This window comes from Penicillium brevicompactum (assembly GCF_028827555.1).
Source record: "Penicillium brevicompactum strain IBT 35665 chromosome Unknown utg000007l_segment0_segment0, whole genome shotgun sequence".
Taxonomy (NCBI): domain Eukaryota; kingdom Fungi; phylum Ascomycota; class Eurotiomycetes; order Eurotiales; family Aspergillaceae; genus Penicillium; species Penicillium brevicompactum.
Genome location: NW_026623210.1, coordinates 1098961 through 1126229, shown reverse-complemented (window position 1 = coordinate 1126229; position 27269 = coordinate 1098961). Strand labels below are relative to the sequence as shown.

The 27269-nt window shown below is 51.1% G+C and overlaps 6 protein-coding genes across 6 annotated transcripts; 5 read left to right on the top strand and 1 right to left on the bottom strand.

The window, feature by feature from the left end:
* Positions 1 to 823: 823 nt before the first annotated feature.
* Positions 824 to 13191, top strand: tom1 (E3 ubiquitin-protein ligase TOM1; the record flags this gene model as incomplete). The annotated part of the gene is made up of 4 exons (XM_056960483.1): positions 824 to 871; positions 934 to 8626; positions 8688 to 13040; positions 13097 to 13191. 4 exons carry the CDS (start codon positions 824 to 826, stop codon positions 13189 to 13191), a joined length of 12189 nt encoding a protein of 4062 aa, XP_056806638.1.
* A 430-nt stretch (positions 13192 to 13621) lies between these two features.
* Positions 13622 to 14844, top strand: N7506_011189 (ribose-phosphate diphosphokinase; the record flags this gene model as incomplete). Its single annotated transcript, XM_056960482.1, has 5 exons — positions 13622 to 13692; positions 13754 to 13845; positions 13909 to 14281; positions 14350 to 14622; positions 14691 to 14844. The coding sequence occupies 5 exons, from the start codon at positions 13622 to 13624 to the stop codon at positions 14842 to 14844; spliced, it is 963 nt and encodes a 320-aa protein (XP_056806637.1).
* A 799-nt stretch (positions 14845 to 15643) lies between these two features.
* Positions 15644 to 16712, bottom strand: N7506_011188 (40S ribosomal protein eS6; the record flags this gene model as incomplete). The annotated part of the gene is made up of 6 exons (XM_056960481.1): positions 15644 to 16063; positions 16124 to 16218; positions 16285 to 16305; positions 16386 to 16458; positions 16559 to 16641; positions 16691 to 16712. The coding sequence occupies 6 exons, from the start codon at positions 16710 to 16712 to the stop codon at positions 15644 to 15646; spliced, it is 714 nt and encodes a 237-aa protein (XP_056806636.1).
* A 1607-nt stretch (positions 16713 to 18319) lies between these two features.
* On the top strand, positions 18320 to 19321 carry N7506_011187 (uncharacterized protein; the record flags this gene model as incomplete). The annotated part of the gene is made up of 1 exon (XM_056960480.1): positions 18320 to 19321. The coding sequence occupies one exon, from the start codon at positions 18320 to 18322 to the stop codon at positions 19319 to 19321; it is 1002 nt and encodes a 333-aa protein (XP_056806635.1).
* Positions 19322 to 20764: 1443 nt separating this feature from the next.
* On the top strand, positions 20765 to 22893 carry N7506_011186 (putative HMG box transcriptional regulator; the record flags this gene model as incomplete). The annotated part of the gene is made up of 4 exons (XM_056960479.1): positions 20765 to 21098; positions 21239 to 21384; positions 21440 to 21823; positions 21868 to 22893. 4 exons carry the CDS (start codon positions 20765 to 20767, stop codon positions 22891 to 22893), a joined length of 1890 nt encoding a protein of 629 aa, XP_056806634.1.
* A 663-nt stretch (positions 22894 to 23556) lies between these two features.
* Positions 23557 to 27160, top strand: N7506_011185 (uncharacterized protein; the record flags this gene model as incomplete). The annotated part of the gene is made up of 2 exons (XM_056960478.1): positions 23557 to 24358; positions 24417 to 27160. 2 exons carry the CDS (start codon positions 23557 to 23559, stop codon positions 27158 to 27160), a joined length of 3546 nt encoding a protein of 1181 aa, XP_056806633.1.
* Positions 27161 to 27269: the final 109 nt, after the last annotated feature.

The following is a 27269-nucleotide window of genomic DNA, read 5'->3' as shown; positions in this document are numbered from 1 at the left end:
GATATTCATCTTAGAGGAGGTATGGGAGGAGTAGACTTTATTGCCTAGGTGGTATTCAGGTACTCCGTAGACAGATAGCAGTTCATTGCATTACCAACAGCAACAGGGGCTTGAAACCCATCACGTGATCGACAGGACCGTTGAGTTTGCCGAGAGTCTGGTCTATTGGGTAGGAAACAATCTCAAGTGGAATATGGTGCCTCATGGGAGAGCTTATATAGACATACAGGTAGTACAGGAAAGAAAAATAGATGAGCTCCACCGTTGTAAATGAAAATTCAAACAAGGGAAACAAGAAGTGAAGACAAATGGTGCCTGAGGCCTAGCGGGGGAAATCAGCCGCCGCTCCGCCCTGCTACTGCCGGCAAGACCAGCTTCGTTCAAGAACCTTTCCTTCCATCGACCTTTTTCCCTTTCCTTCTATCAACCCTCTTATCCTAATCTTACCTCTCTCTCTAACTCCTGCGTGTCAAACAACTCTAGGGCAAACGACCTGCACCCGTTTTCCCTGGTAGCTTCTTGACCGACTACCTCACCAGCTCTCACTTTTGGGCCTTCCCACTTTCTTCACGATTGAATCCTGAATCCGATCTTACGTTGATTCGACTTGAATTTGCTGAGCGACCTCGCGTTTTTCAGGTGTTTATCACGTTGCGTTGATTCGTTTTTTTCGTTGAGGCCGGCAAGCAGCAATAAAACGTCATAAGGCATCTTCACGCTTTCTCCGCGACACCGGTTTACACGACGTCCCCACTCCACTAGGAGACAAGTCTCCCGGAATCTCTCAACTCCCTCATGTTTGACTGGCTCATCGGTTGTTATCATGGGGAGAATTAAGAAGGTAGCCAGCCAAAAGCATGAGGCTACAATCGTGAGTTATCTTCCGCAGGCCGGGGGTGCAGCCCGACTAAAATTTTTTTCTTACCAATCTAGTCACCATTCCTACAAGATTTCATAGGACGCGCCACGAGCGTTCCCGTTCCAGAGCTTCCAGCCCTCCTCAGAACATTCCCTAAGCTTTGGCCGTTCCCGCGTGGTGATCTTTACCACTGGATCAATGTCTTGGACAGATTTGACGAGATTTTGGCCTCGGCCATCGACAAATACTTCCTCAACACTGGCCCTCAGACTAAACTGCTTACCCGAAGCGTTCTAGAGGAATCATACTCGACCGAAGAAGCCACAAAACCGACAGAGGGTATCGATGCCAAGTTGAACGCTCTGGGATATGGCCCCGATGGAGACAGAGAACTTCTAGAAGCCGTTCTGGACTTTTCTCGTCTTTTGCTCGAGAAATGTGGCAATCGTAGCCTCTACAGCAGCAGCGATCGTCTTGGCGATCTCCTGAACACCACCTCACTGTCTTTGCTTCAGTCTACCTTGCGCTTGGCTCTTTGCCTGGCTCAACGTTACCACTCTCGTCAGCGTGGCGCTCACCAACAGTCCGTATTGCAATCACACTACGCTCTCGACCTGGAGAAGTTGCAGAAGATTGCTGCACCATTCGCGCGCCCTGTCATTGCCAGCAAGCCACCGTTCGCTTCCTCTCCTGCAGTTTCCACCCAGGGCAAGGATAAGACACTACAGACTAAAGTCAATGCGAACGAGCTCGTTTCCCTCGTTCGTGATTCTGACGGCTGGGAGGAATGGGGCGATGTGCGCGTTCTCTATTATCCATCAGGCTCTGACCAGGCTAGGACGACTTCCGAATATGGCCAGACGGAACAGGGCTCACATGTTCCAACCACCCCTACGCCATTGCGACGAACAGCAACTCACCCCGCTTCTAATCTAAGCCGTGGATTGAACGCAGATGATTCTCCAATTGCAACTCCATCGAAAACCGAGGAGGCCTCCCGCGGTGGCACGGTTCTAGAAATTTCGCACGCCAAGGTTTCCTCTGCAAATTTGGAGTCTCTTCTCGCTGTCAACTTGCCACATCTCCCCCTTGAGTCGAAATATGAATTGCTTCACAAACTCCGAGTTGCCAAGGCGTTGACCGGCTCGCGTGCAACTCGAGAGCAGATACTTTCCATCAAAGCTCTTGCAGTGACCAACCTGGCTCATGTTCAGCCGGAGAGCTCATTCCAACAGAAGGTTCTTCAATCCGATCTGGAGCAGCCAAAGCGTCTTCAGCTAGCGTACCAGCTTGCCGAGTTAGTCCATCTCGGTGCTAGTGGTGACCTTGATGTTTCCCGACCAGTCCAGACTTTTGCTCTCCAGACCTTGGATGCCTTGGCCAAGCACAAGTCCCGAGCCGTCGATGTTTGTGCAGCTTTGAGTGTCAACGTCAACCATGGAGTTCTAATGTTCTTGACCCGTAAAATGGTCAATGAACTAGGCGCAGAGAACGATGATACAGATGAGGCCTATCAAGACGAATGGCGGGATGGTCTGCTTGCGCTCCTGCGTACTCTCCCAAGTTCCAGCACACGCACTCCAGAGACCCTGGTTGCGGCTGGCCTGATCCCTATGTTTGTCGATATCTTGAACTTGCGGACCGACAAGTCTCGCCGGGTCTACTCTCGTGTCATGGAATTCCTTGATACTTTTGTGCATGCTGTTCGTGATGCCTTGGGTACACTGACGGCAGCGAAGGGCTTCGACGCTATGTCGGATCTGATTGATAATGAGACCAAGACCGCATTTGAGAAGGTCAACAGCGGCGAAGGGTTCCCTACCCAATACAAGAATCCATCAGTCGATTATCAAATTCCCTACTTTCAACAGCAGACTCTGCGTTGGATGTTCCGCTTCGTGAATCACATCATGCAGCACAACGGTGGTGGCTTCGATCGTGTGCTCCGAAACCTGATCGATTCGCCTCAACTGCTAACTTCCCTCCGCCTTGTGTTCGAGAATGCTCGGGTATTTGGCTCGCATGTGTGGAGCAATGCCGTCAACATTCTCAGCAGCTTCATCCACAATGAACCTACAAGCTATGCTGTCATTGCAGAGGCTGGCCTTAGCAAGAGTTTGCTCGCTGCCGTTATGGGTCGTGAGCTCCAGGTTTCGGAGAAGCCGCCAGCAGTGGAGCCTGAAGACGCCGACCCACAAGCGAGCGCATCCCAATCAACCTCCGCCGAAGCCGCCCCTGGAGCGGATGAAAAGAAGAGAGACCGTGAATACCCTCTCATCCGAGCCAAGAACACACACCTCGCTCCTGGAATCATGGCCGCGGGTGATGCGCTTGCTTGTATCCCAGCTGCGTTCGGAGCAATCTGTTTAAATTCCTCTGGTCTGGATCTTTTCCAGTCCTCTGACGCCCTTGAATGTTTCTTCGAGATCTTCGAGAACCCAGATCATGTTAAGTCTCTGAAGGATGACCCCGAACTGGTGCGCTCATTGGGTACAACCTTTGATGAGCTTGTCCGACACCACCCGGCATTGAAAACCTCTATCATGTCAGCCGTACTGGTGATGGCTGCTCGTGTCAACGTGCTTGGCCGTGTCAAGGCATGGGAACATGGCATGGGCACCAAGATGTGGACCCAGAATGGCGATGGTAAAACCAAACTATCTGGAGATATCTTTTCTTTGTTCCGCGAAATCGGCAAAGATGTCAATGCATCCATGGACGATCCTTCGTCGATTGGTCTGCCCCGACTCAATGTGAACAATACTCTGCCCAACGGTGGAAAGCTTGTGCTTGGTCACGTCGATGCCGTGTTCCCTGCGCCAGGCCCCGAATTCGAGCCTCAGGACAAAGATGCCCATGGATTGACCGCCACGGACTATCTATTCCCAGCTCTGCGCTTTCTGGGTGCTTTCTTTGAGAATCAGACGAACTGCACGTCGTTCATTCAGGCCGGCGGCGCAGAGTTCATGCTGGATCTTGCGACCCTCCAAAGCTTATCCTTCGATTTCCACAGCACCAACGCCAATCAGGAGATCACCGTGCTTGTTCACATGATGGCAGAAACAAAGCCGCATCTAATTGTTCCATCACTTGTCAAACGTGCACAGGACGCATTGAACAATCTTTCGCCCTTCTTCAATGCACCCACAGGCTCAGGCTTCTTTACCGAGTTGATCATGCCAGCAGACTCGAAGAAGCCCGCTCCGGAGTCTACATCTGCCGCCCAGTCTGGCACCTTCTTCCTGAGACACCTGAATGCGGTCCTACTTCTCACCGATGTTCTTCGTGAAGTTTTTGCAATGCCATTGTACCAGACTCGGCCCGGCCAGTCAACTTCAATTTTCGGCCAAGTCAACCTTGCAGACCAATATTGTACCTTGATTGAGTCATTGACCAACCTTCTCGCTTCTTGTGTTTGGGAAGGTATTTTGCTCGAGAAGAATATCCCCGAGCAGTGGCTCAAAGCTACTCAGGCCTCGGCTGAGAAGCAAGAGTCTGGAAAGTCGAAGGGTGGCCCCGCCGCAGAAGTTCCCCTTGAGCCGTCAGCAACCCCCAGTACCCAGCCTCAGGGTGAAGCTTCCGTGGCAGGTGATGCTGTTCAAGCCCAAACAGGCCAGGAACCCAAGGAAACTGATGCTCCCGTGGATGAGCAAAACCCTGCTTTCAAGAATGCACGGACTCTTCGATATTTGCTGAGCGCTCTTCCCACCACGATCACTGGGTTCTTGCATAACCTCGGCCTTGGTATAATTGGCAAGAGACGCATGGATCCTCTCCAGAAGCAGAAGCAAAATGCCACTCTAGTTGCAGATGCTATTGCGGAGGGTGTCATTCGGCAATTGCAGTTCGACCCTGCTAATTCCAGTGCTAGCCACAAGCACCGCTTTGCCTACTTGATTGTCATCCTTTCCCACTTTTCCCACCTCCTCTATGACGTTTCACCAGAGCGTCCTACCGCAAACTACCTCACTACAGTTTTGCTTGCATTCCAAAAGATGAGCGGACTCAAGGCATTGAAGGACATTTGTGACGTCTTTTTGAATGACATCCAGTCACTTCCGTCTGCCGAGTCTATTCCCGATCAAGATAAGGAGCTTGCCGACCGACTTGCATCGGGCTATGGTGGTATCAAGATCATTCTTGGTCTTTTCGCAGATATCACCCAAGGGAAATTCATCGTGGACTCCAGCCAGACGCAAGCGTTGACCTCCAATCATGATCGTGACCGCGAGCGCGCTGATTATTTCATGCCTGGTCAATTCTTGGTGGAGCTTCGCATGGAGGTATTGCCCATGGCCGAAGCTTTGTGGAATTCAGACTTTGCCACTCAATCTTCAAGCACAATTGTGAAGCTGTTGATCGACATCTTACGATACACCCTAGATGGTGAATTTGAGACTGGCGCTGCTAAGAGGTCAGATCCACCTTCTCTCTTGCTGGACGCGCCTAAGAAACCATTTGTTGTTCACAAGGAACGAGCCGCTGCTCTGATCGAGAAGGGACTCAAGGACGTCGATCTCAACAAAGAAGCCCTCTATCGTTGCAACAATGTTCTGAACGCGGCCGAGGAATACTGCAAGGCACAGCAATGGATACGAGCCCCACCAAGAGCTCCTCCCCCAGCCAACGATCTCCAGACTGGAGTGCCAGACCCCGCTTCTGGCATAGACTCCCTTGAAGACACTGGGTTTGAGGTCCCAACAACTCTTCAAAATTCTGCACCCAACATACTAGACCGCAACACCTTGGCGATGCTTTTGTCATCAGCCACCGGAAACCCTTTGGTTCCACCAGGCCCAAGAGAAGATGGAGACTCTGACATGCATGACGGCCTGGCTCGAGCATTGGATAATGTCCTCACCGAAAATGAGGATATGGATAGTGATGACCGGAGCGAATCACACAGCCAATCCCAGCCTGAAAACCAAAATGCTGAGCCGCTCACCTCTGACTCTGCTCAAGCGCCCCATAGTGAAACTGGCAGCCACCGCGAGATGACGACTGTCGAAGATCTCGACGAAAAGAGGGCAAACATTCGGGAGAATCTAATTGAGCGGGCATTGGATGTCTTGAACGAGCATCACGACGTCTCTTTTGAACTCTCTGACCTGATTTCTTCAGCCATCAGAAAACACCACGAACCTGAAACATTCCGTCGTGACATCGGAGAAACCCTTGTTCAATCACTAGTTTCTTTGCAAATGGAGAACTTCCAGACAGCTGGCAAGAAGATTGCTGCCTACGCCCATATTCTTGCTTTGACCCTCCAAGATCGTGATATGTACGACGCAACTCTCGAAGAGCTCAAGGACTGCTTCAATACTTTCCTCGCATTCATACAGTTGCCCGCACCCGAAAAAGCAGATCAAGAGACCTTCCCTTGGGTTGGACATGTCCTACTCATTCTTGAGAAGCTACTCTCTGATGACTGTCAACCGCCCAAAATTGAATGGACCCCACCAAGCAGCCTCGACGGTCCTATCCCGAATGCGGACGAACCTGCTCATCTTGAGGAGCCACTTGTCTCTCTTGACATGAAAACCCGACTATTTGAACATCTGGTTGAGATTCTTCCCAGAGTGGGCAAGGATGAGACATTGGCACTTTCAATTTGCCGTGTTCTTGTCATTCTTACTCGGGAGCGTACGATTGCCGCTCGATTTGGTGAAAAGCGCAATCTCCAACGTCTGTTCGTGATGGTGAAGCAGATTTCCAGTGCCGCCAACGACAAGATGCGGTGTGCTTTCATGTTAATTCTTCGACACATCGTTGAAGACAGAGAAACTATCCGCCAAATCATGAGGAGCGAGATTGTTGCCAGCTTTGAATCTAAGACTTCTCGCCAGATTGACACCAACGGCTATGTCAGACAAATGTACCATCTTGTGCTCAGAGCCCCTGATATCTTTGTGGAAGTGACCAATGAGAAGCTCCGCTTACTCCGATATGACACCCATCAACGCCCCCAAGTTCTTGGTCTAAAGGCAGACAAAGATCGCCACTCTCGGCGCGCGGGCAAATCGGAAGCCGTTGTCGATGAAGCCAAAACAGAGTCATCTACCGCAGCCGAGGTGCACGCTTCTGATAACAAGGAACAGAGCAACGAAGACAAGACTAAGGCTCAATCCAAGTCCACTGAACTCAAAGCACCTATTGTTGAAAACCCCGACGGTGTTATTCACTACCTACTTTCAGAACTTCTTTCCTACAAGGAGGTTGATGACAAAGAATTGGGCCCCGAGTCTGATAAACCAGCCGATCCATCTGACACTCCGGCGGATGTTGAGATGGCCGTGGATGAGCCTACTCTTTCAGTCTCAAGTACTGCCGACCCACAGGCCGCTCGTGATTCCAAGAAGACGGAGAAGCCCCAATTCAAGGCAGACGACCATCCCATTTACATCTATCGCTGTTTGCTTCTCCAGTGCCTCACTGAACTTCTTTCCTCTTACAACAGAACTAAGGTTGAGTTCATCAACTTTTCTCGCAAGGCCGATCCGCTTGCCACCACGCCCTCTAAGCCACGGTCCGGTGTCCTCAATTATTTGCTAAATGTCCTCGTTCCCCTCGGCACTATGGAACACGATGAGTCTCTGGCGTTCAAGAAGCGTAGCATCACCTCCACATGGACCATGCAAGTCCTTGTTGCTCTTTGCACCAAGACTGGCGAGTTTGGTGGCGTTGGCAGGCGTCGTACCGAACCAAAGTATGAAGAGGATGAGCCTGAGCTCGCGTTCGTCCGCCGATTTGTTCTGGAGCATGCTCTTCGCTCCTACAAGGACGCTATGGCCTCTACTGAGCCTTTGGATGCCAAATATTCCAAACTTATGTCGCTTGCCGATTTGTTCGATAAAATGCTCAGTGGCTACTCGTTCACCAACGATGCAGGCTTCCCAACCTCAACCAGGCAGCTTGCGAAGACCATGTTCGAGAAGCACTTTATTCCTACGCTTACTTCATCCGTTGCCGATGTCGACCTGAACTTCCCGTCGTCGAAGCGCGTTATCAAGTACATCCTTCGTCCATTGAACAAGCTCACTCAAACTGCCGTTATCCTTAGCGAGAACTCTGACATCTCCTCCACTGGTGACAATGAAGATGACGAGATCTCCTCCGCAACCTCAGTCTCCGACATGGACGATGAGCGCGAAGAAACCCCTGACCTCTTCCGACACTCTACCCTTGGTATGCTGGAGCCTCGTCACGACGAGGAAGAGAGCAGCACTGAGGAATCGGAAGGTGAAGATGACGAAATGTACGACGATGAATATGACGAAGAAATGTACGATGACGAAGATGTCCCTGAAGACGATGGCGAAGTTGTCAGTGACGAAGATGACGATGGTATGGGTCCCATCGAAGGTCTCTCTGGTGATGCAGTCGAAGTCATTCTAGACGAAGACGAAGAAGGGGACGACGAAGATGACGACGACGACGAACATGATCATCTTGACATGGACGACGACATGTATTCCGGAGAAATCGGTGGCGATCGTGACAATGAAAGCCTCGAAGACGGTGACGAAGACGGATGGGAGAGCGAGGAAATGACTGAAGATGAAGAGGAGGTGGAAATGATGAACCAATTTGAAGACGAAATGGCCGACATCAGACAAACCAACCGCCACCACGGTGGTGACCATCACATCGGTGACCTCTTCCGTGCCCTTGGCGACAGTGGAGCTGGTGCGGGTGGTCTCGATATTCATGGCGACGCTCTTGGTGGTGACATCCATGAAGAGATCCTTGATGATCTGGATGAAGATGGTCCGTCCCCCCCCAAACTTGGTGGCCTATTTCCCTTTGCTCGTGCTAATACCCCACCCAGTTGATGACGACGAAATGGATGATGAGCTTGAGGAGGACATGGATGACTATGATGAGGAGCAAGGGTCCTTCGGGGACATGGAAGGTAAGATGCAGTCTACACAATACGGCCAAAGCACCACTAACATATTTATCAAAGACGATGATCTCCTTGAACCCTGGGCATGGGAAGGTGAAGAGCCCGCTATGGCCCGCGCAGGTCATCAAGGCCACCGTGGAGGCTTCAATCGTGGTGCCGTTCCTCCGGCTTGGGCTGCTGTCACAGAGATTATGCCCGGTCGCCCTGCTGGGCTTGTGCCTATTCAACCATACCACCGCGTTCATCGTACCCAGCTGCCCTCGCGAGGTGGAAACGATGATGGTACCAACCCTCTGCTCGTCCGTCATCCTCGCCCAGACACCGCTGCTCCACGTGGTGGAGCAGCTGCGGCTGATCCCTTCGCCGATTGGGGCCAGGCCATAGACCCAACCAACGCTGGCCGAGGTATCGCCATGGACAGTCCCATCAGCTTCATGAACGCCATTATGCAGGCTATCGGTGGACAGGCCGCGCCCGGATTTGGCGTTGTCACTCGTCCTGACGGTATTCACGTTCATGTTGATCGACGCGCAGTTCTGCCCGGTCGCATCCAAGATATGCTTGGAATTCCCCGGGGCTCAGGTCCTCCCACTCGCTCTCGCGGTGATGACCCACATACCGCCGTGAAGTTTGGACTTTGCACTACCAAGAACCGTTGGCAAGAGGAGGCTCGCCTGCTCTACAGCAACCAGTATGTTGAACGCACTCAGCGCATCCTCGGTCTGCTGCTTAAGGTCTTGGTTCCTCCTGCCATGGAGGAAGAGAAGGAGCGTCAGAAACAGGCTGCCGAGGAACGTACCCGCCTCCAGGCCGAACGCGCCGAGAATGAACGCAAGGAGCGTATCGCTGCCGAGGAGAAGGAGAAGGAGCGCAAACAAAAAGAAGAAGAAGAAAAGGCTAGACTTCAGGCAGAAAAGGAGCAGCAGGAAGCCGAACGTCAAGCTTCCGGGGCCGATGAGCCAATGGAAGATGTCCCAGAAGATGATACTGCATCCGAAGCTGGTGGCCCATCAGCTCAAACCCAGGCCGAACCCGCTGAGCCCGTTCCTCGTGTTCACACCAACATTAGAGGCCGACAGGTTGATATCACTGGCCTTGAGATTGATCCAGAATACCTAGAGGCCCTGCCTGAGGAACTCAGGGAGGAGGTCATCATGGCACAGGTCGCCGAGCAACGCTCTCAAGCTGCCGCCGCAGGCGAGGAGCCGACTGAGATCAACCAGGAGTTCCTCGAGGCCTTGCCTGCCGAAATCCGCGAAGAACTGCTCCAACAAGAAGCGGCTGACAGACGCCGACGTGAACGAGAAATTGCTCGACGACAAGCAGCTTCTGCTGGTGGCGCGCCCACTGGTGGCCCCCCTGCCCATGCTGAAGAAATGGATGCTGCCAGCTTTTTGGCCACTCTTGACCCATCCTTGCGTCAGGCTGTTCTGGCCGACCAACCCGAGGATGTTCTTGCCACCTTAGGTCCGGAGTATTTGACTGAGGCTCGTGCTGTAGGTGGAAGCGGCCGTCGGATGGCTCAATTCGGTGATATGAGTGCCGTCGATCCCAGACATCGCGCCGAGCCTTCTAGAGGCCAAGAGCCCAAGAAGGAACAGAGACGTCAAATTGTTCAAATGCTTGACAAGGCCGGCGTTGCAACCCTTCTTCGTCTGATGTTCATGCCCCTTCACGGGAATGCCCGTCACCAGTTGAACGACATTCTTCATAACGTCTGTGAGAACCGTCAAAACCGAAGCGAGGTCATCAGCCTTTTGCTTTCAGTCTTGCAGGATGGTAGCGTTGATTCCACTGCAATTGAACGCAGCTTCTCTCACCTTTCTTTGCGGGCAAGATCCTCTGGAGCACAGAAAACGCCGCTGTCTAGCAAGCGAAGTATGGCTCTTCAGACCGCTTCGAGCGTGAGCAGTGAGGTCACTCCAATCATGGTCATTCAACAATGTCTGAGCACGCTGTCATTCCTGTCACAGTTTAACGCTCACATTGCCTGGTTCTTCTTAACAGAACATGATTCCTCCACGGCTGCCAAGCTCAAGGGGGCTCGCAAGGGTAAGGCTAAAGAGAACCGAGCCAACAAGTATGCATTGAACGCACTGCTTTCTCTTCTAGACCGCAAGTTGATCATGGAGAGCCCGAATTGTATGGAGCAGCTGTCCAGCCTGCTAAGCAGCATCACTCAACCATTGACTGTGCTCCTTCGTCGCGAGAAAGAACGCCAGGAGGAGGCTCAGAAGGGCAAGAAGCCTGAAGGTGCTCAAGCTGAAGAACCTACTGGACAGTCGGCTGAGACTACCGATTCCGGCATGGACACTTCCATGACTGATGCTCCGCTACCTACCGTGGAGAGTTCTGAGACCTCGGGTCAGGAGACCACTGAGCAAGCGGCCGCATCTGGTGAAGCCCAGAAATCCGCAGGCGATAAAGAGCCCGCCGAGGAGGAGAAGCGCAAGAAGCGTACCATCGAGCCTCCCGTTGTTCCAGACCACAATTTCCGCCTGGTTGTTCATATCCTTGCGGCTCGTGAGTGCAATGGCAAAACCTTCCGTGATACTCTTTCCACCATCAACAACCTTTCTGCCGTTCCTGGAGCTCGGGATGTCATCGGCAACGAACTCGTTGCGCAAGCTCAGGCCCTCAGCGATACCATTCTACATGATCTAGAGGACCTTCTCCCCCATATCCACCAAGCCAAGACTGGTACCGACATGCAAGGTCTTGCTCTCGCCAAATTCTCTCCCGCTAGCTCGGATCAGGCCAAGCTGCTGCGTGTTCTGACAGCACTTGACTACCTCTTTGACCCTACTCGGGTAGACAAGACCAAGGGCACCGAGCCAGAATCTGCCCCCAAGGAAGATGTGCTGAAGCGACTCTATGAGAGCGCCACGTTTGGTCCGCTGTGGACAAAACTCAGCGATTGCCTGAGTGTGATTCGCCAAAAAGAGAACATGCTGAACGTGGCCACCATTCTCCTTCCTCTGACCGAAGCCTTGATGGTGGTCTGCAAGAACACCACCCTGAAGGACCAACCACTGTCTCGCGGCAGTCGTGAACTGTCCGTGACCAGCGCCTCGCCTGAAGCTGGTATCAGCATGGAAAACCTTTTCTTCAAGTTCACCGAGGAACATCGCAAGATCCTGAATGAGCTTGTCCGCCAAAACCCTCGCCTTATGAGCGGCACTTTCTCTCTGCTTGTCAAGAACCCTAAGGTACTGGAATTCGACAACAAGCGCAATTACTTCACTCGTCGCGTTCACTCGCGTGGTGCTGAGCCCCGCCACCCCCACCCTCCTCTCCAACTCTCTGTGCGCAGAGCTGAAGTTTTCCTTGACTCTTTCAAGTCTCTCTACTTCAAGACAGCAGATGAGTTGAAGTACGGCAAGTTAAATGTTCGTTTCCACGGCGAAGAAGGTGTCGACGCCGGTGGTGTGACCCGAGAATGGTTCCAGGTCCTTGCTAGAGGCATGTTCAACCCTAACTACGCTTTGTTCATTCCTGTTGCCGCCGACCGGACTACTTTCCACCCAAACCGTCTCAGTGGCGTTAATTCGGAGCATCACATGTTCTTCAAGTTCATCGGTCGCATTATCGGTAAGGCCTTGTACGAAGGCCGTGTTCTCGACTGCCACTTCAGCAGAGCAGTCTACAAGAACATCCTCGGACGCTCCGTCTCAATCAAAGACATGGAGACACTGGATTTGGACTACTACAAATCGCTCTTGTGGATGCTGGAGAATGACATCACCGACATCATCACCGAGACATTCGCCATTGAAACCGATGATTTCGGCGAGAAGCAGGTGATCGACCTGAAGCCTAATGGTCATGACATTCCCGTCACCCAAGAAAACAAGGAAGAATATGTTCAACGTGTGGTCGAATACCGCCTTGTCGAGTCTGTCCGAGAGCAGCTAGACAACTTCCTTAAGGGTTTCCATGAAATCATTCCTCCTGACTTGATCTCTATCTTCAACGAGCAAGAACTGGAACTACTGATCTCCGGTCTTCCTGAGATCGACGTGGATGAGTGGAAGAACCATACTGAGTACCACAACTACTCTGCCTCCTCGCCGCAGATCCAATGGTTCTGGCGTGCTGTCCGCTCTTTCGACAAGGAAGAGCGTGCCAAGCTCCTCCAGTTCGTCACCGGAACCAGCAAGGTCCCCCTCAACGGCTTCAAGGAACTTGAGGGTATGAACGGTGTCAGCAAGTTCAACATCCATCGCGACTACGGCAACAAAGACCGCCTTCCTAGCTCGCACACATGTTTCAATCGTGAGTTTTACCCCTCAACACTGGCTATGGTGTGATTTACTGACTTATTTTTACAGAGCTTGATCTCCCTGAGTATGAAAGTTACGAAGATCTTCGTGCACGCCTTTACACGGCCATGACCGCTGGAAGCGAGTACTTTGGGTTTGCTTAAACCAACTCTGTGTTCTATGGCATGGAGGCGACTTCCAGATGGAAGCAAAGCATTCAATGGCGTTTCTGTCATTTTCTTTTCTGTTCTTATTTCTATGGATATCTCTTTTTATTGGGGATGAAAATGGGGCTGGATAGGACTCTGGTTGAAGTGCAGGTCAACCTTGTCGTTTTCCAAGCTCCCTTCATGTGTACTTAGATTGCTGCATTCGATTTCTATTTCTTTATTCAAAATGCTCCATACGTATTCCGACGTGTAGACTCAGCCCCGGAGGAGTAACTGACTATAAGACGCTTATATCATCAGGCGGCGACTCTGTCACGTGACTCGAAAAGTCATGCGGGGCCGCGCGGAGGAAAATGATTTTTTGAGCCGACGGTTTTATCTTGGTGTTCATGCTCTATTGAATTGGAAAACATCCTCTCAAATCATGTCGACCAACTCTATCAAGCTCCTGACTGGTAACAGTCACCCGGAGCTCGCCAACCTGGTGGCTGACCGGTACGTCTCTCCTAGCTGGAGGGCGAGCGCGAGCGCATTGGCAAGCTAACATGATAGCCAGTCTCGGCATTGAGTTGACCAAGATTATGGTGCTGCAATACTCCAACCAGGAGACTAGTGTTACGATTGGTGAAAGTGTGCGCGATGAAGATGGTACGAGCATCCCACCTTGGTGATAACCAAAAGAGCCACCCCACTCATACACACTCGTCACAGTCTTCATTCTGCAATCCACAAAACCCAATGATATCAACGATGGACTTATGGAACTTCTCATCATGATCAATGCCTGCAAGACTGCATCGGCCCGTCGCATCACTGCTGTCATCCCCAACTTCCCCTACGCCCGCCAAGATAAGAAGGACAAGAGTCGTGCTCCCATTACCGCCAAGCTCATGGCCAACATGCTTCAAACTGCTGGCTGCAACCATGTCATCACCATGGATCTCCACGCCAGCCAAATCCAGGGCTTCTTCAACGTGCCCGTCGACAACTTGTACGCCGAGCCCAGTATGCTCAAGTGGATCCGTGAGAACCTCGACGTCAGCAACTGTGTCATCGTCAGTCCCGATGCTGGTGGTGCCAAACGGTGAGTAACCTATGCTTTCTCTGAATATCTTGATCATGGCAACCAGGACTAATATGGATACGTTTTAGCGCAACCGCCATTGCCGATCGCCTAGACCTGCAATTCGCTCTTATTCACAAGGAACGTGCCCGTCCCAACGAAGTTTCCCGCATGGTTCTTGTTGGAAACGTCAAGGACAAGGTCGCGATTATCGTCGACGATATGGCCGACACCTGTGGTACTCTCGCCAAGGCCGCCGAAACCGTTATGCAGCACGGCGCAACCGAGGTCAACGCCATCGTTGTCCACGGTATCCTCTCCGGAAAGGCAATTGAGAACCTGAACGGCAGCTGCTTGAAGCGGTATGTACACCTTTATAAAAATCGGAGGCACAAATTCTATGAACGGGTTTCACTAACTGAGGGTACAGCATTATCGTCAGCAACACCGTCCCCCTGGGTGACAAGCAAGAGCGATGTGACAAGATCAAGACAATTGATATCAGCCCTACATTGGCTGAGGCATGCCGTCGTACACACAACGGCGAGTCAGTTAGCTTCTTGTTCTCGCACACCGTGGGGTAAACCAGACAGAAATCAATTTTCATGAGAAAGCATCTGCGGGTCCTAGTGCATACCTGAATACCCGAATCCCTATGCCAACCTGGGGTGAGCGGGAAACAAAAATACGATTTTTATGAGCCTTTTGATTTGCCGAACAAGGATGTTCGTCCCCGGTGTTTTGTTATTACTTTGTTCGATAGAAAGAAGTCGAGAAGATGGCATCAAAGACCGCGAGGTCAACTTTATGTCTACTTAACATACTCCAGCCATGGAACGTTCTATGTACATGTAGAGGTCCAGCCACGTGATGTATATGGAGCAATAGTGGGGGACAAGGGAATCTGCCCGCGGAACTAGTGTGTAGTGACTTCATAGATCCGAGGGGAAGTGGATGTTTGAGGTGAAGTCGAGGGCTAGATGCCGCGTAGAATTCAAATCCAGAGGTACTACGACCAGATGTGCACAGTTTACAGCCGGGTAGTTTTGACAGAACTGAATATTGAAATTTGCATGCACTCCACTAAAAAAAAAAGGGACAAAAGGTAGGTTCAACACAGATATGCATCACGGCTCCCTTGGCTCCGAGATCACCGTAAGACACAAGGGAGTATCAATCATTCAGCCTGCTTAGTACGTTTTGAAACCTGTTCCCCGCCTCTCTTGTTGTTCCCTTTTTCTTTTATCAGACATGTGTCCTCCGCGTCCCTGGGGTGATCGAATCTTTTTTGTTAAATTCCCCTCAAATCATCCCAAAGACGAGAAGCTCCTCCATTAAACCCATCGCCGCAGAACGAAATCATAAAACCGCGGGTTTGCAAGTTTACTTGCGCATGGAAGAGGCCCTCCGCTTGCGGAGCTCGTCACGCTTGGCCTTCTCCTCGTGGACACGGCCGGCAAGGAGCTTGGCGTAGTCGTTAGCGGCATCGCGGGCAGTCTCGGCGCGGCGGCGCTTGATGGCAACGCGCTGGCGCTTGCGCTGGAGGCGCTGGGGGGTAACCAGACGCTGGATCTTGGGGGCCTTGGTGTAGTCCTGCTTGCCCTCCTTGGTGACAGTGCGGCGGATGACGAACTTGCGAACGTCGTCCTTCTTGTCGAGACCGAAGAAGCGACGGATCTTGGTGGCGCGCTTGGGGCCGAGACGCTTGGGGACAACGGTGTCGGTCAGGCCGGGGAGTTCCTCAGAGCCCTGCTTGACGATGGAGAGAGCGAGAACAGCGAGGTCGAGACCAGTGATGGCACCCTGGAATGAACGTTAGTTCATATGTCCGAAATGCCGACAAAGAGCAAAATTATCACTTACGCGAACGGACTTGCGCTTGCGCTCACCAGTGCGGCGGGGACGGTAGCAGCTGTGGCCGTCGGCGAGGAGCAGACGAGTACGGGTGGGGAGGAGAACTGTTGGTGCGATAAGTATGCGTTTTTTTCAAGACAAATATCCGTTGTTGTGTGCGGTAAACGTACCACCCTGCTTCATGGGGAAACCTATAAAATCGTTAGCCTGGTTGCTCTTCTTGAATGTCGCTTTCCAATGTCGATGGAAAAAGGAGGGGTTGTGTGCGTACCCTGCTTGTCGTTACCACCGGTGATCTTGAAGATGTAACCCTTGAACTCATCACCGAGAGCGTCGCCGGCAACCTGAAAATCGAATCCCAATTAGCCAGTCGTTCTCGAAGTCGTTTTGCGTTTGTATAATCGTGTTGTCTTCGTGTTGTGTGGAGGAAGGGGGAGTGCTGACTTCAGTGCCCATGCGCTTTTCCATGAAGGGACGGAGCTTGCGCTCATCATCGATCTCAATGATCTTCTGCGACCCATTGGCCGCTGTGAAAATGTTAGCATGTATATTAGGTCTGGTGAACAAAGCACTCACGGAAGGACACGTTAAGCTTCATTTTGCTGATGTTGTCGACGGGTGAGGTTGTCGTCGAAGTGATCCGTACTGTGGATTTTTTTAGTTCGCCGGCTTAGCGAGCGATTGTGGGCACGTCACGTGTGGGAAATGGCCTGAGTCACGTGGGGTAGGGCTAAAATCAGCAGTCAGTTGTGGTCATGTGACTTGAACCCATTTTCAACCTATCCAATTTTCGCTCTCCTCCCCGATTTCCCCCAATTTACCCCATTTGCCTGCTCTGGTGATTTTATGCAACATCCCGTCGTCGTGATGTGAGGTTTTTCAACCAATCTGGATACACAAATTAAAATGGAACATTTGAGCGCTTCAATCTTTTATTCTCTTTTCTCTTCAAAGTTTTCTGATCGTTCCATACATGAAATCTCCGCCATTCGCTGTGCTCCCTACGCATCTGTCTACCATGAAGTCCCTCAATTATCAAACCCACCCTACCACTAACACAAGCTTCAGTCAGAGGTGCGGGGGATCCAAGACCCATAGGCTAACTTTTGAACCTGACCACCACTGAGGGTTGAGGAATCCATGTCTCGGGTCCTGGTCTGGTACCTCCCATCTTTCCCGAACTGAAACGTCTTTCCAAGTTGTCACAACATCCATGTACTTGACCTCTTCCAGACTGTGTTTAATGTGTTGGGCATCTAGAAGCGCCTATTGCAAACTCAGCTAACAAACACCCTCCGTGAACACAACCTCTGACAATGACTTACCCGTGAGCAACGTGGTTCAATAATGATATCTCCCGCTCAGAACAGCCAACGATGATCTAAAACTTGATTCATGCTCACTTCCGTATACGAGTACCCGTTTGCTGCGTAGTGGATCTGGGGTATACAATGTCTTGGCGTGTCGTATAGATTGCTGTAACAGGCCTCGAAGACTCCCCGTTGTTAATTTCGAGAGAGACAATGCCGAGAGTCTGTCTTAAACCAGAGCGTTGAAGTGAAACAAGCTTCAAGGCGACGAGGCAAGACATCAGGGTAGCTTTTGTTTTCTCGCTATGCTCGTACACACCTTCGTTTGCGCCCGGTTCAATTTCTCGGAGCGGACCAAGATAAGCAATTGTGGCTCCCATACGAGTACGCGTTTTCATGGGTGGAAGTTGGAATAAGCCACAAGCGCACGCGATGATTTGCCAATTTCGCTGCAAGTCCAATCGGCTCTGTCCGAGCCACGCGGCCAGTGTGTGTACCCCGTTTTATGTTGTCCGACATCTTGTGCTCCTACCTTGATCGCATTTTCTCATTGCTCTGATTCTTTGAAATTCACGTTCTTCCACTTCTCTGTGCGGAGCCATCCGACTTTGCCGGTACGAGTACCCAGTCTCCCGAGGTCGGAGTGGAGATATCGTCGTAATCTCCGGGCGATCTCTGCAGTGCTTGATCATCCTTCGACTTTGCAGAATCTTAGACTTTCATCACATTTTGAGCTGTCGCGTGACACTTTGATATACTTCCGGGCGGTTATTGGGGCATTGGTGGCGACCTCCTCCTATTCCCACGAAAGATTTGTGAAATATAGGCTGGTCGGGTAACTCGAGTCGAGGTATCCTCTCGGCCTCGTGCCTCTATTTCTTTTGCGTCATTCGTTATGGTGCGCATGTTCAATCGTTTCTACGTGCTGTGTGTACTCGCAGCATGTACGATTCTCACATCGGCATGGTTCTTGACGTCACGGCGGTTCCCCGACCTTGTTCCTCTGGCAGTAGGCCCATTCCAAGTAGCCAGCACATTTGACCAGCGGCTAGTGGTATTTGGGGATTCATGGAGCGACAACTCAACCACAAATTCACAAGGGGGCGTATGGACGGATTGGCTCTGTTCAATGGTAAGTTTCTTTTCCCCCGGCCAAAACAGAACGGCTTTTAACTCGAATCAGTTCTCCTGTCATCAAGAGAACCTGGCACAGACTGCGAACCCACTCCTCAGAGGAAAAAACGTTGGCGCCGTTGTCGATAACAAAGAATTAGATCTTGTGGGTAGGCTATCGCAGACACATCTAGCAGACTTTAAGTCTCAGCTCGAACAGTGGCTCGTGGCCGAATCAACATTAAGTCTATCTGCAGAAGAAGTACGCTTCCGACAGGATCACACCATTTTCGTGGTGTCGTTCGGCGTGTGGGACCTCTGGAGCCTGATTGGCAAAGACTACGACGCCGCAAAACAGTCGATCGAGCGTCGCATCACACGAATTATGGAGCACCTCGACGAACTGTCGTCGCGCTGGGGCACGTCAGAATTGAAAGTAATTCTGACGCAGACGGTTGACGTGACCTTCCTCCCGGGCTTTGAACCGGCAGATCAGACCAAGGACACGGTGCGAATGCTAGAGCACTGGAACCAGCAACTACGGGAGGCGGCGAAGGAGTGGACACAGGGGACTATATATATATTCGACACGAACACATTCATAATGGATCGCATTCGCGACTACCAACTCTACGCGGCGGGCATTGAAGAAGAGAATGGGCTTGGGAAGAATTTGGACGGATGGGTGAATGTCGTGGAGCCCTGTGTTGAGAGTGGGCTTCGGGTCATGATGTCAAAAGAGAGGAAACAGTGTGAGCAGCCAGAGAAGTATCTGTTCTGGTAAGTGATCGACAGTCCACGATGCATATCTGTACTAACCGGACCAGGAACGAGATGCATCTGGGGCCGGCAGCTCATCACCTCATGGCTACGGAGATCTATCACGGGATCGAAGGGATCTTATTCAATGTTAGTACGAGTACAAGTATAACAGAGACGCCACAGCCGGTTTGAAAGTTAGACATTGTCTTTAATATAAATCGATCGAGCCCTTTATCGGCCATGACAAATATGACGTCTCGCAAGGGATGCAGTTGGAGCAGTTGGTACCCGAGAAGTCAAACGCGCTATCTCCAACTAACCTTGATGCGGGTCAGCAATGGCCATGTTCCAGAGAGAAGGGGGAAAAGAAAAAAGGAAAAAGAAAGGGAAAAAAAAGAGTAGAGTGGAGTCTTCCGCGGTGACTTGACAGATCTCAAAAAAAAAAAAGAAAGGAAAAAGGACACGGTAGTACTGCCCTGGAACGTGCGCCTACCCGAGACCCAAGTAGCATTCGCCTGTCACAATCACAATCATAAATAGAAACCCTTGGAAAGATAATGGAAGATGCTAAAGGAGCTAGAATATTAGAAAATCAGGAAATAACCCTAAGCAAAATCGGGAAAGAAGACCAAATCAGAAAGACCCGAAAAAAACGAGATATCGAAGACAAAGTAATAGCCCCCAAAGACCAGATTTGTTTGCCTCAATTTAACGGGGAACCGATGCAGAGGCCGATCCAATGGCGGATCAGCACAGTGGAGAGTGCCCGATCCAAGCGGGTCACCGCATCCGGAGACAAAGAAAACAATGGCCCTAGCCTCTTGGCTCCGTTTTTTGGAGCCCTTTTGTGTCAGGATTTTTATTTCTTATTTCGGTGATTTTCCAATTTTTCCTATTTTCCTCCCTGACTAGGTCACCTTTGTATTCGGGATATGAGATCATGGAATACTATAGTGGTGGAAATTGACACCTTGGATCCTTGGTTGAAGGCAACCGTGTCGTTGTACTCTCTGTACTCCATACTCCATACTCTCTACATAATAAAGATCTCACAAAACACTAAAGCAGGCATATACTGCAGTAGAAGAGCATGGAGAAAATTCACTTCCTTTTTTCTCGGTTGGCTCGGTCAGAATGACAATCTAGAGCTATTGTCAAAGACTTGCCGCTAGACAGGGATCCCGACCCTCTCAGACAAAGAAATCCGCGCTTTTTTAGGGCTTCTGCCTCCAAACGCTATACTGCTCTTTGTCGATGACCCCGGTCCCTAGTCGCCGTGGATCCATTTAATTCATTCCCTCCATTTATCCTCTTATTGGGATTATCATCTTTTTCCCATTTGGTTCCCTTCTTTGTCCTCCCCCTCACTTTTTCTTTATCACTTCGGCCTCCCCGTCATTATACTTTGGTTTCGTCTGCTTTGAGAGAAGTTCGCCTTCGAGCTCTTTCAACTCCCCTTATTTAAATGTCTTACGATCGAGTGCTTCCTCAGCCCGTTGCTCTTCGCTATGAGACTGCTCAAGTCCCGCCTAGAAGCAATCTCGACCACAAGATCATGAATGACCTCAAGCCGGTTTCCGTACATGACTACGACGCTCGCCTTCACAGGATGACTGCTCCGGAGAGGGCCTCCAAGCCGATGGGGCCTATGCTGACCACCAAGGAGCTTCCCTTGCGTGAACGCTCCGATCGTTCATCTTCTTCCTCCGCCAGCAGTATCAGTCCTGTCAAGACCAAGGACTGTGCACTGCAGTTCTGTCTGTGTCAGCCGGATCCAAAGATTCCCAGACCTCGTAATGGTGAGTTGATACCGTCCGCGTCGTCATCAGAGCTGGGCAAGTGCATTCTTTTTTTCGATTGCTTCTTTTCTCTTGGTTGGCATGACCAGCTCTGATCTTTCGAAAAACACCGTGAATCATGTACTAAACTGTGCTCCTAGCTTTTATCTTGTATCGCCAGCATTATCAGGCATTGGTCGTGGCTCATAACCCGGGTCTGGCAAATCCTGAAATCTCCAAAATCATTGGAGAGCAGTGGAGATCTCTTTCAGAAGATGACAAAAGTAAATGGAAGGCGCTGGCAGAGGTAGGCTTTGGTCATTTCTTTTCATCAAAATAAGCATTGCTGACATCTCTCACAGGAGGAAAAAGCTCGCCACCAGCAGCAATATCCAGACTATAGATATCAGCCTCGACGGTATGGTCGGGATGGCAGTGCACGCAGTGCAGTCGGGGGAATCGGCCACAATCCATCTGGCTCGTCAACTTGCAACCGATGTGGCGGTCGGTTGATGAACGCACCGGCTTCTCCCATGACCCCATTCACACCGAGCACTGGCCCGGGATATCGATCCTCATCTGGATTCTCGTTAGCTTCACCACACCCAAACAACATGCCAAGAAGCATCCAAGGCCGCGAAAACGACATTTCTAAGTCAGGAAAGGTCGACCAGCATGACTCACGGCCTCGCCAGCGACACTGGGACGAACCTGGCGGTCGCTCTCCAGATAAAAAGCGACGCCGAGTTTCTCAAGGGTCATTCAAACCCACTCTCCACCCATCCTATAGAGAGCGCTCTCCAAACAGTGCGATCCCAAATACACCACATCCATTGACCCCCTGGAGTGCTCGCCCCACCGACATGCCATCCCGTCATCTCCCAATGATTCAACCCCAGCGTCCCTTCACTCATCCAAGCCCGGACCCAAGTCTAAAGCTTCCCCCCTTCAAACAGCTCCCATGACCCCCGCAACCCCTCAAGACACCCTCAACACAAGCGTGGAGGCAACAGTAATGACAATTCCCTTCCTGAACAAAATCAAAGTCCTCGCCAAAATCTCACCCCCTCTCCTCCCATCCTTCCGTGACAGCCCACCAGCCCGTGGCCCCGTGATCGCCATCGACGGCCAAGACCCAGCCCTCGTCCAAACAACAATCACCTACCTCGACAGCCTCCTAAAGAAAGAATCAAAATATCACGTCCGCACCTTCGAAGGACCCGAAATCAAGCAACGCAAAGAAGGCCAAATGGGCGACTCGACAGTCGACTACCTCACAACAATCTCCCACTGGCACCGCATCTCCGACGACATAACCAGTTTCGTGAAAACCATCTCCCGCGCCGGCTCAATCGATCATTCCCACTCAGAAGATGACCCAACCAACATCTCACCGCGCACATCCCTCGTTCCCAAAACTGCTTCTATGACCATTCACTCGCCAGCTCAGTCCTCCGAGTGCTCGGAGGTCAGCGCCGGCTCGGTGTCTTCGCACTATGCTGTTCCTGTTGCGTTGGTTCCGCGGTACCAGCTGAGCACTGCGGATGCATTTGCTTGCTCGACGCCTATTGCAGATTCGTATGCGCCGCTGGATCATTGGCAGTGGATGGCTTCGTTGTGGCGGGCGTGTGTGGGTCCTGATATTACGGTTTATGTGAGGGAGTGTGGGAAGGAGGAAGTGGAGAGGATGGGGGCGGTGGAGGTTCGCTTGCAGGATGCTCGGACTGTTGTGTTGCGGAAGTGTGCCGGAAAGGATTTGGAGGAGAAGGCGCTTAAGAGGATGGGCTTTGAGATTGAGGATTTCTTGACGCAGTAAAGATTATGGAATAGAATGTAATGCATTGAAGGTGTTGATAGATTGTTGCTCTAGACTCATTCCCGTTTGAATTTTCAAGTTCGATATCTACATTTTTTTTACTTATAGATCTTCCAAGGTTCTTACATAGCCCTGGGGGTTTGTCTATAAATAATCCCGAGGTTCGTGAGTCCATGGATGCGGCTCCGCTGGAGATATATTTACTTTGATCTCGAAAATTGGTTGTACACCAAGTGTTTGCCCATCCATGATAGTTTCTAAAGTCTAGATGCAAGAATCCTCACACCATGTACATGGCATTAATTTTCATATTCCATAATGCAATCGGTGCTTCTATTTTCTCCCCCTTCTTTCGTTGCTCAACTTCCAACGTACTGTGTGGCTTTACGTCGGCAAGGCCCACCCTACTCAAATCGAGTGGGGCTCCAGTGACTCCACGCACCATATTCGATTCTGAGTGCAGAGCTTCCAATAACCTACAATATCTCAATTGCGGGACTTGAGTCAAGATCACCAAAGCGCAACTATGACCAAACCTAGTACCCTCAACATCCATGGAAAGATCCGATGAATAATGCTTCAGGCGCTCGGACCACACATAAGGCGGTCACTGGTTCTGCCCATATCCCGGATTCTGTAGTTTCGCAACTTAGCCCTGGAGCCATGGCATTTCCAGATGTCTACAACACGTACCCAAACAATGCACCAATTGTGCTGGATCATCCGCCCTCAGGTCTTCCACGACCAGAAGTCGACCTGTCCCATGTCACATCCAACGTGTACAAAGTGGAATCCGAGGATCCGTTCACGCCGGTTCCTCAAACAGGGAAATACAGAGGCCCTTGCATCCCAGTGGGGTCTTTGAGCAAGTCTCCGATGTCTGACAGCTACTATCCTGCAGCTGATATTGCTGTGCTGGAAAAAAGTCGCTGGATTCTTACAAACCCTCTCGACTACAGTGATAACATCCAAGTTTTTGTTCTACCAAGTGATGTCCACGCAGCGTCAATCCAAATAAAATCCAGACCCAAATCCAAGATTAAAGCTCTCATGTCAAAGATTGATACCTCATCTGATGCATGGAATGGCTTGTCCGATGCTCGCCCCACTCAACTGGGCAGTCTGCAATTGAACCTTGAAGAAGATGACGAATCTCTTTGGTACATTTTCAATACTCTGCAGGACCCTAATCCTGATCCGAGTAGGATGAAAAGTTTTCACTCCAGACATGCAATGGAGATCCTGCTCGACGAATCGGATAACCCGGTTCATGGCCTCAACACGGCGCTCTATCCGTACCAACGGAGATCGGCCGCTACGATGGTTCAAAGGGAGGCTCAACCGGCGATGACACTAGATCCTAGGCTACAAGCCTTGCAGGGCCCGACTGGAAAGACATTTTACTATGACAAGGTTGATGGGACGCTTCTCAAAGGGAAGAGATTGTACTCTGAAGCTTGTGGAGGTGAGTGTGCCTTTCAGCTTTACACCTTATTGAGTAAGCTTGCTGACTTGAATATCAGGCATCCTAGCAGAAAGCATGGGTTGCGGCAAGACCCTGATTTGTCTTGCTGTCATTTTGGCCACACGTGGGCACTTCCCCAGCATTCCCATAGAGTACCAGACGCTTCAAAATCCCATCAGAAAGCATACTGGATCTCTCATGCAGATGGCCGCTGCAACTGCTGGTCGTTTCTCTGTACCCTGGAAGCTCTTCTTCGAAAGCCTTAGCCGGGAAGGAGAGTTCCACGATAACTGTGTCAAGGCATGCACGGAGGACTCGGGCTCGTATACCATACCGCCAGATATCACCAAGAACCCACCTCGCAATAGCACATCGACATATACCAGAGACCCCGCTCAGGAGATCCGGCTTTGCTCTGGAACGATCGTCATTGTGCCGCCAAACATGGTCGATCATTGGGAAAGCGAAATCGCAACTCATACTAGCGGCCTCAAAGTCGTGGCACTGCGAAAAAGCTCAGACAAAACACCAACAGTGAATGAGCTTATCGATATTGACCTCTTGCTGTTCTCCAGAAATCGATTTGAGCAAGAAGTACCAGAAAAGAAACACGTTCAGGCAAAACGGGGGAAGCCTGCGCAAGAAGACTCACCACTCCTGAGTCTTCACTGGCTCAGAGTCATTGTGGACGAGGGACATAACGTTGCAGGCCAGAAAACAAGACTGACGGATATGTTGAAACGTTTACACTTTGAACGTCGGTGGGTCATCTCGGGAACCCCTTCTCCTGGGCTGTATGGAGTCGAGGTCAGCCTTGCCTCCCAAGAAGCAGATACCAGCGGCACTGAGTCACCCGGGGAAGCTACACAGGCTATCCTGAATAAGCGGAAGCGGACGGGCAATGCCGTTGACAATGAAATGAAAGCCCTTGATCACCTGCGTGAAATGGTAATCCATTTCCTTGACCTAAGGCCTTGGTCGAGTTCCAGCCCCGGCGATTCTGCCAATTGGACAAACTACATGAAGCCGATCGGAGCAGATGGAAAGCGCCGAAAAGCTCCTTCCCTCAGGCCGACGCTCCAAAGTCTAGTCGTCAGACATCGGAAAGATGTGGTGGACCAGGAAAAGCCTCTCCCAAAATTATACAACAAGGTGACTCTTCTGAAACCCACGTTCTACGACAAACTGTCCATAAACATGTTCCTTTTCTCCCTTGCTGTTAATGCTATTACATCCGAGCGCGTTGGCCCGGATTACATGTTTGACACCAAGAACAGGAAGCACTTGAATCAAGTCATCGACAATATACGTCAGGCCGGCTTTTGGTGGGCGGGCTCTACACAAGCGTCAGACTCTATCGACCTCGCCCGAAGATATCTGGAAACCAACCAAGACAAAATGGCCCCATCAGATAGAGAGCTGTTGATCAATGGGATCGGCATCGCAACGAAAGCAATTGAGTCCCCCAGCTGGCGAGGATTCAATAGCTTACATGAGCTCGGTGTCTTTGTGGAAAATTTCCCTGAGGATTATCGTGGCTCCTGGGCAGTCACAAGCGGCTCATATGATAATCCATTGCTGATGGGAATCTCCCAGGCATGCAAGGCCCAGGAGTTTGTAACGGAGCATCTCCGCTCACCCGATCCTGCAGAAGGTCTTTCGGGCGCCGGCATAAAAGCTCGTGGTGAGCTGACACACCACGACGGTGCTCCGCCCAGGGGTGCCACCGACCCAACAAACACGCCGATGGCCCAAAGACAGCTTGCTCAGACGGCCAAGCCGCCAAGCAACAAAGCACCCAAGAAGACATTCGAAAAGAACCTTTTCCGCTCACTTTCGGAGAACTCTCCGCTCAAGCAAACTCGACTGGTCGGTATAGCATCAGCCAAGCTGCGATATTTGCTGGATAGAGTGCTCGAATTTCACAAGTCCGAAAAGGTCATCATCTTCTATGAAGATAGCAATACCGCATACTGGACCGCGCAAGGATTGGAACTCATCAATGTGGAGTTCCGCATCTACGCCAATACGTTAAAACCACAGCTCCGAACTAATTACCTCAAGATCTTCCGCGAGTCAGAAGAAGTGCGTGTACTGCTGATGGATCTTGGCCAGGCCTCGCATGGTCTTCATATCGCGCAGGCATCGCGCGTGTTCATCATTAGTCCAATTTGGAAACCGAATATCGAGAGCCAAGCCATCAAGCGAGCCCACCGGATCGGCCAAACAAGACCTGTCTATGTAGAGACGCTCGTTTTGGAAAATACTCTGGAGCATCGCATGCTCAGTCGACGCAAGGAGATGTCCGAGGCGGAACTTCAGCTCGCGGAGAAGGGTCCGCTGGAGGACAATACCATGAGCGACATTATCCAGAAAGAGTCTTTCCTTCCTATGGACGACGAGGCTGCCTCCGGTATGGCGCGTCTAGAACTCCCGACAGGGTTCTTTGATCGACACAAACTACCCATTCCCGATGACGAAGAAGTTGGACGTCCCAGTCCCAGGAAGCGTGGGTCACAGAATGCCTTGGCCGGTGCACAATTGGATCCCGCTTCTGGCTCTGGAGGGGAGCCTGTGCCTAAGCGTCCTCGCGTTGGATTTGCAGAGAATGCGCCGATCGTGATAGATGAATCTTCGGATTCAATTCAGTCTGCACCTATGGCCACTGCTTCTCCAGCCTTTATACCTGTTCGACCTCGGGTTGGGTTTGCTGAAGATGTGCAGATCACGGACGGTCGCTCGTCCCCGTCCCCGACCATCGACGGTGGTAGGGAAAAGCGAGTTTCCATCTTTGGACCTTAGCGACTGCCCAGGTGATGTTTAAGTCACCAATAATACTGCACAAATGTACAAATACCCTATGACATAATACAAGCAAGCCGTCACGGCATCCATAACTCCGATAAGCCCG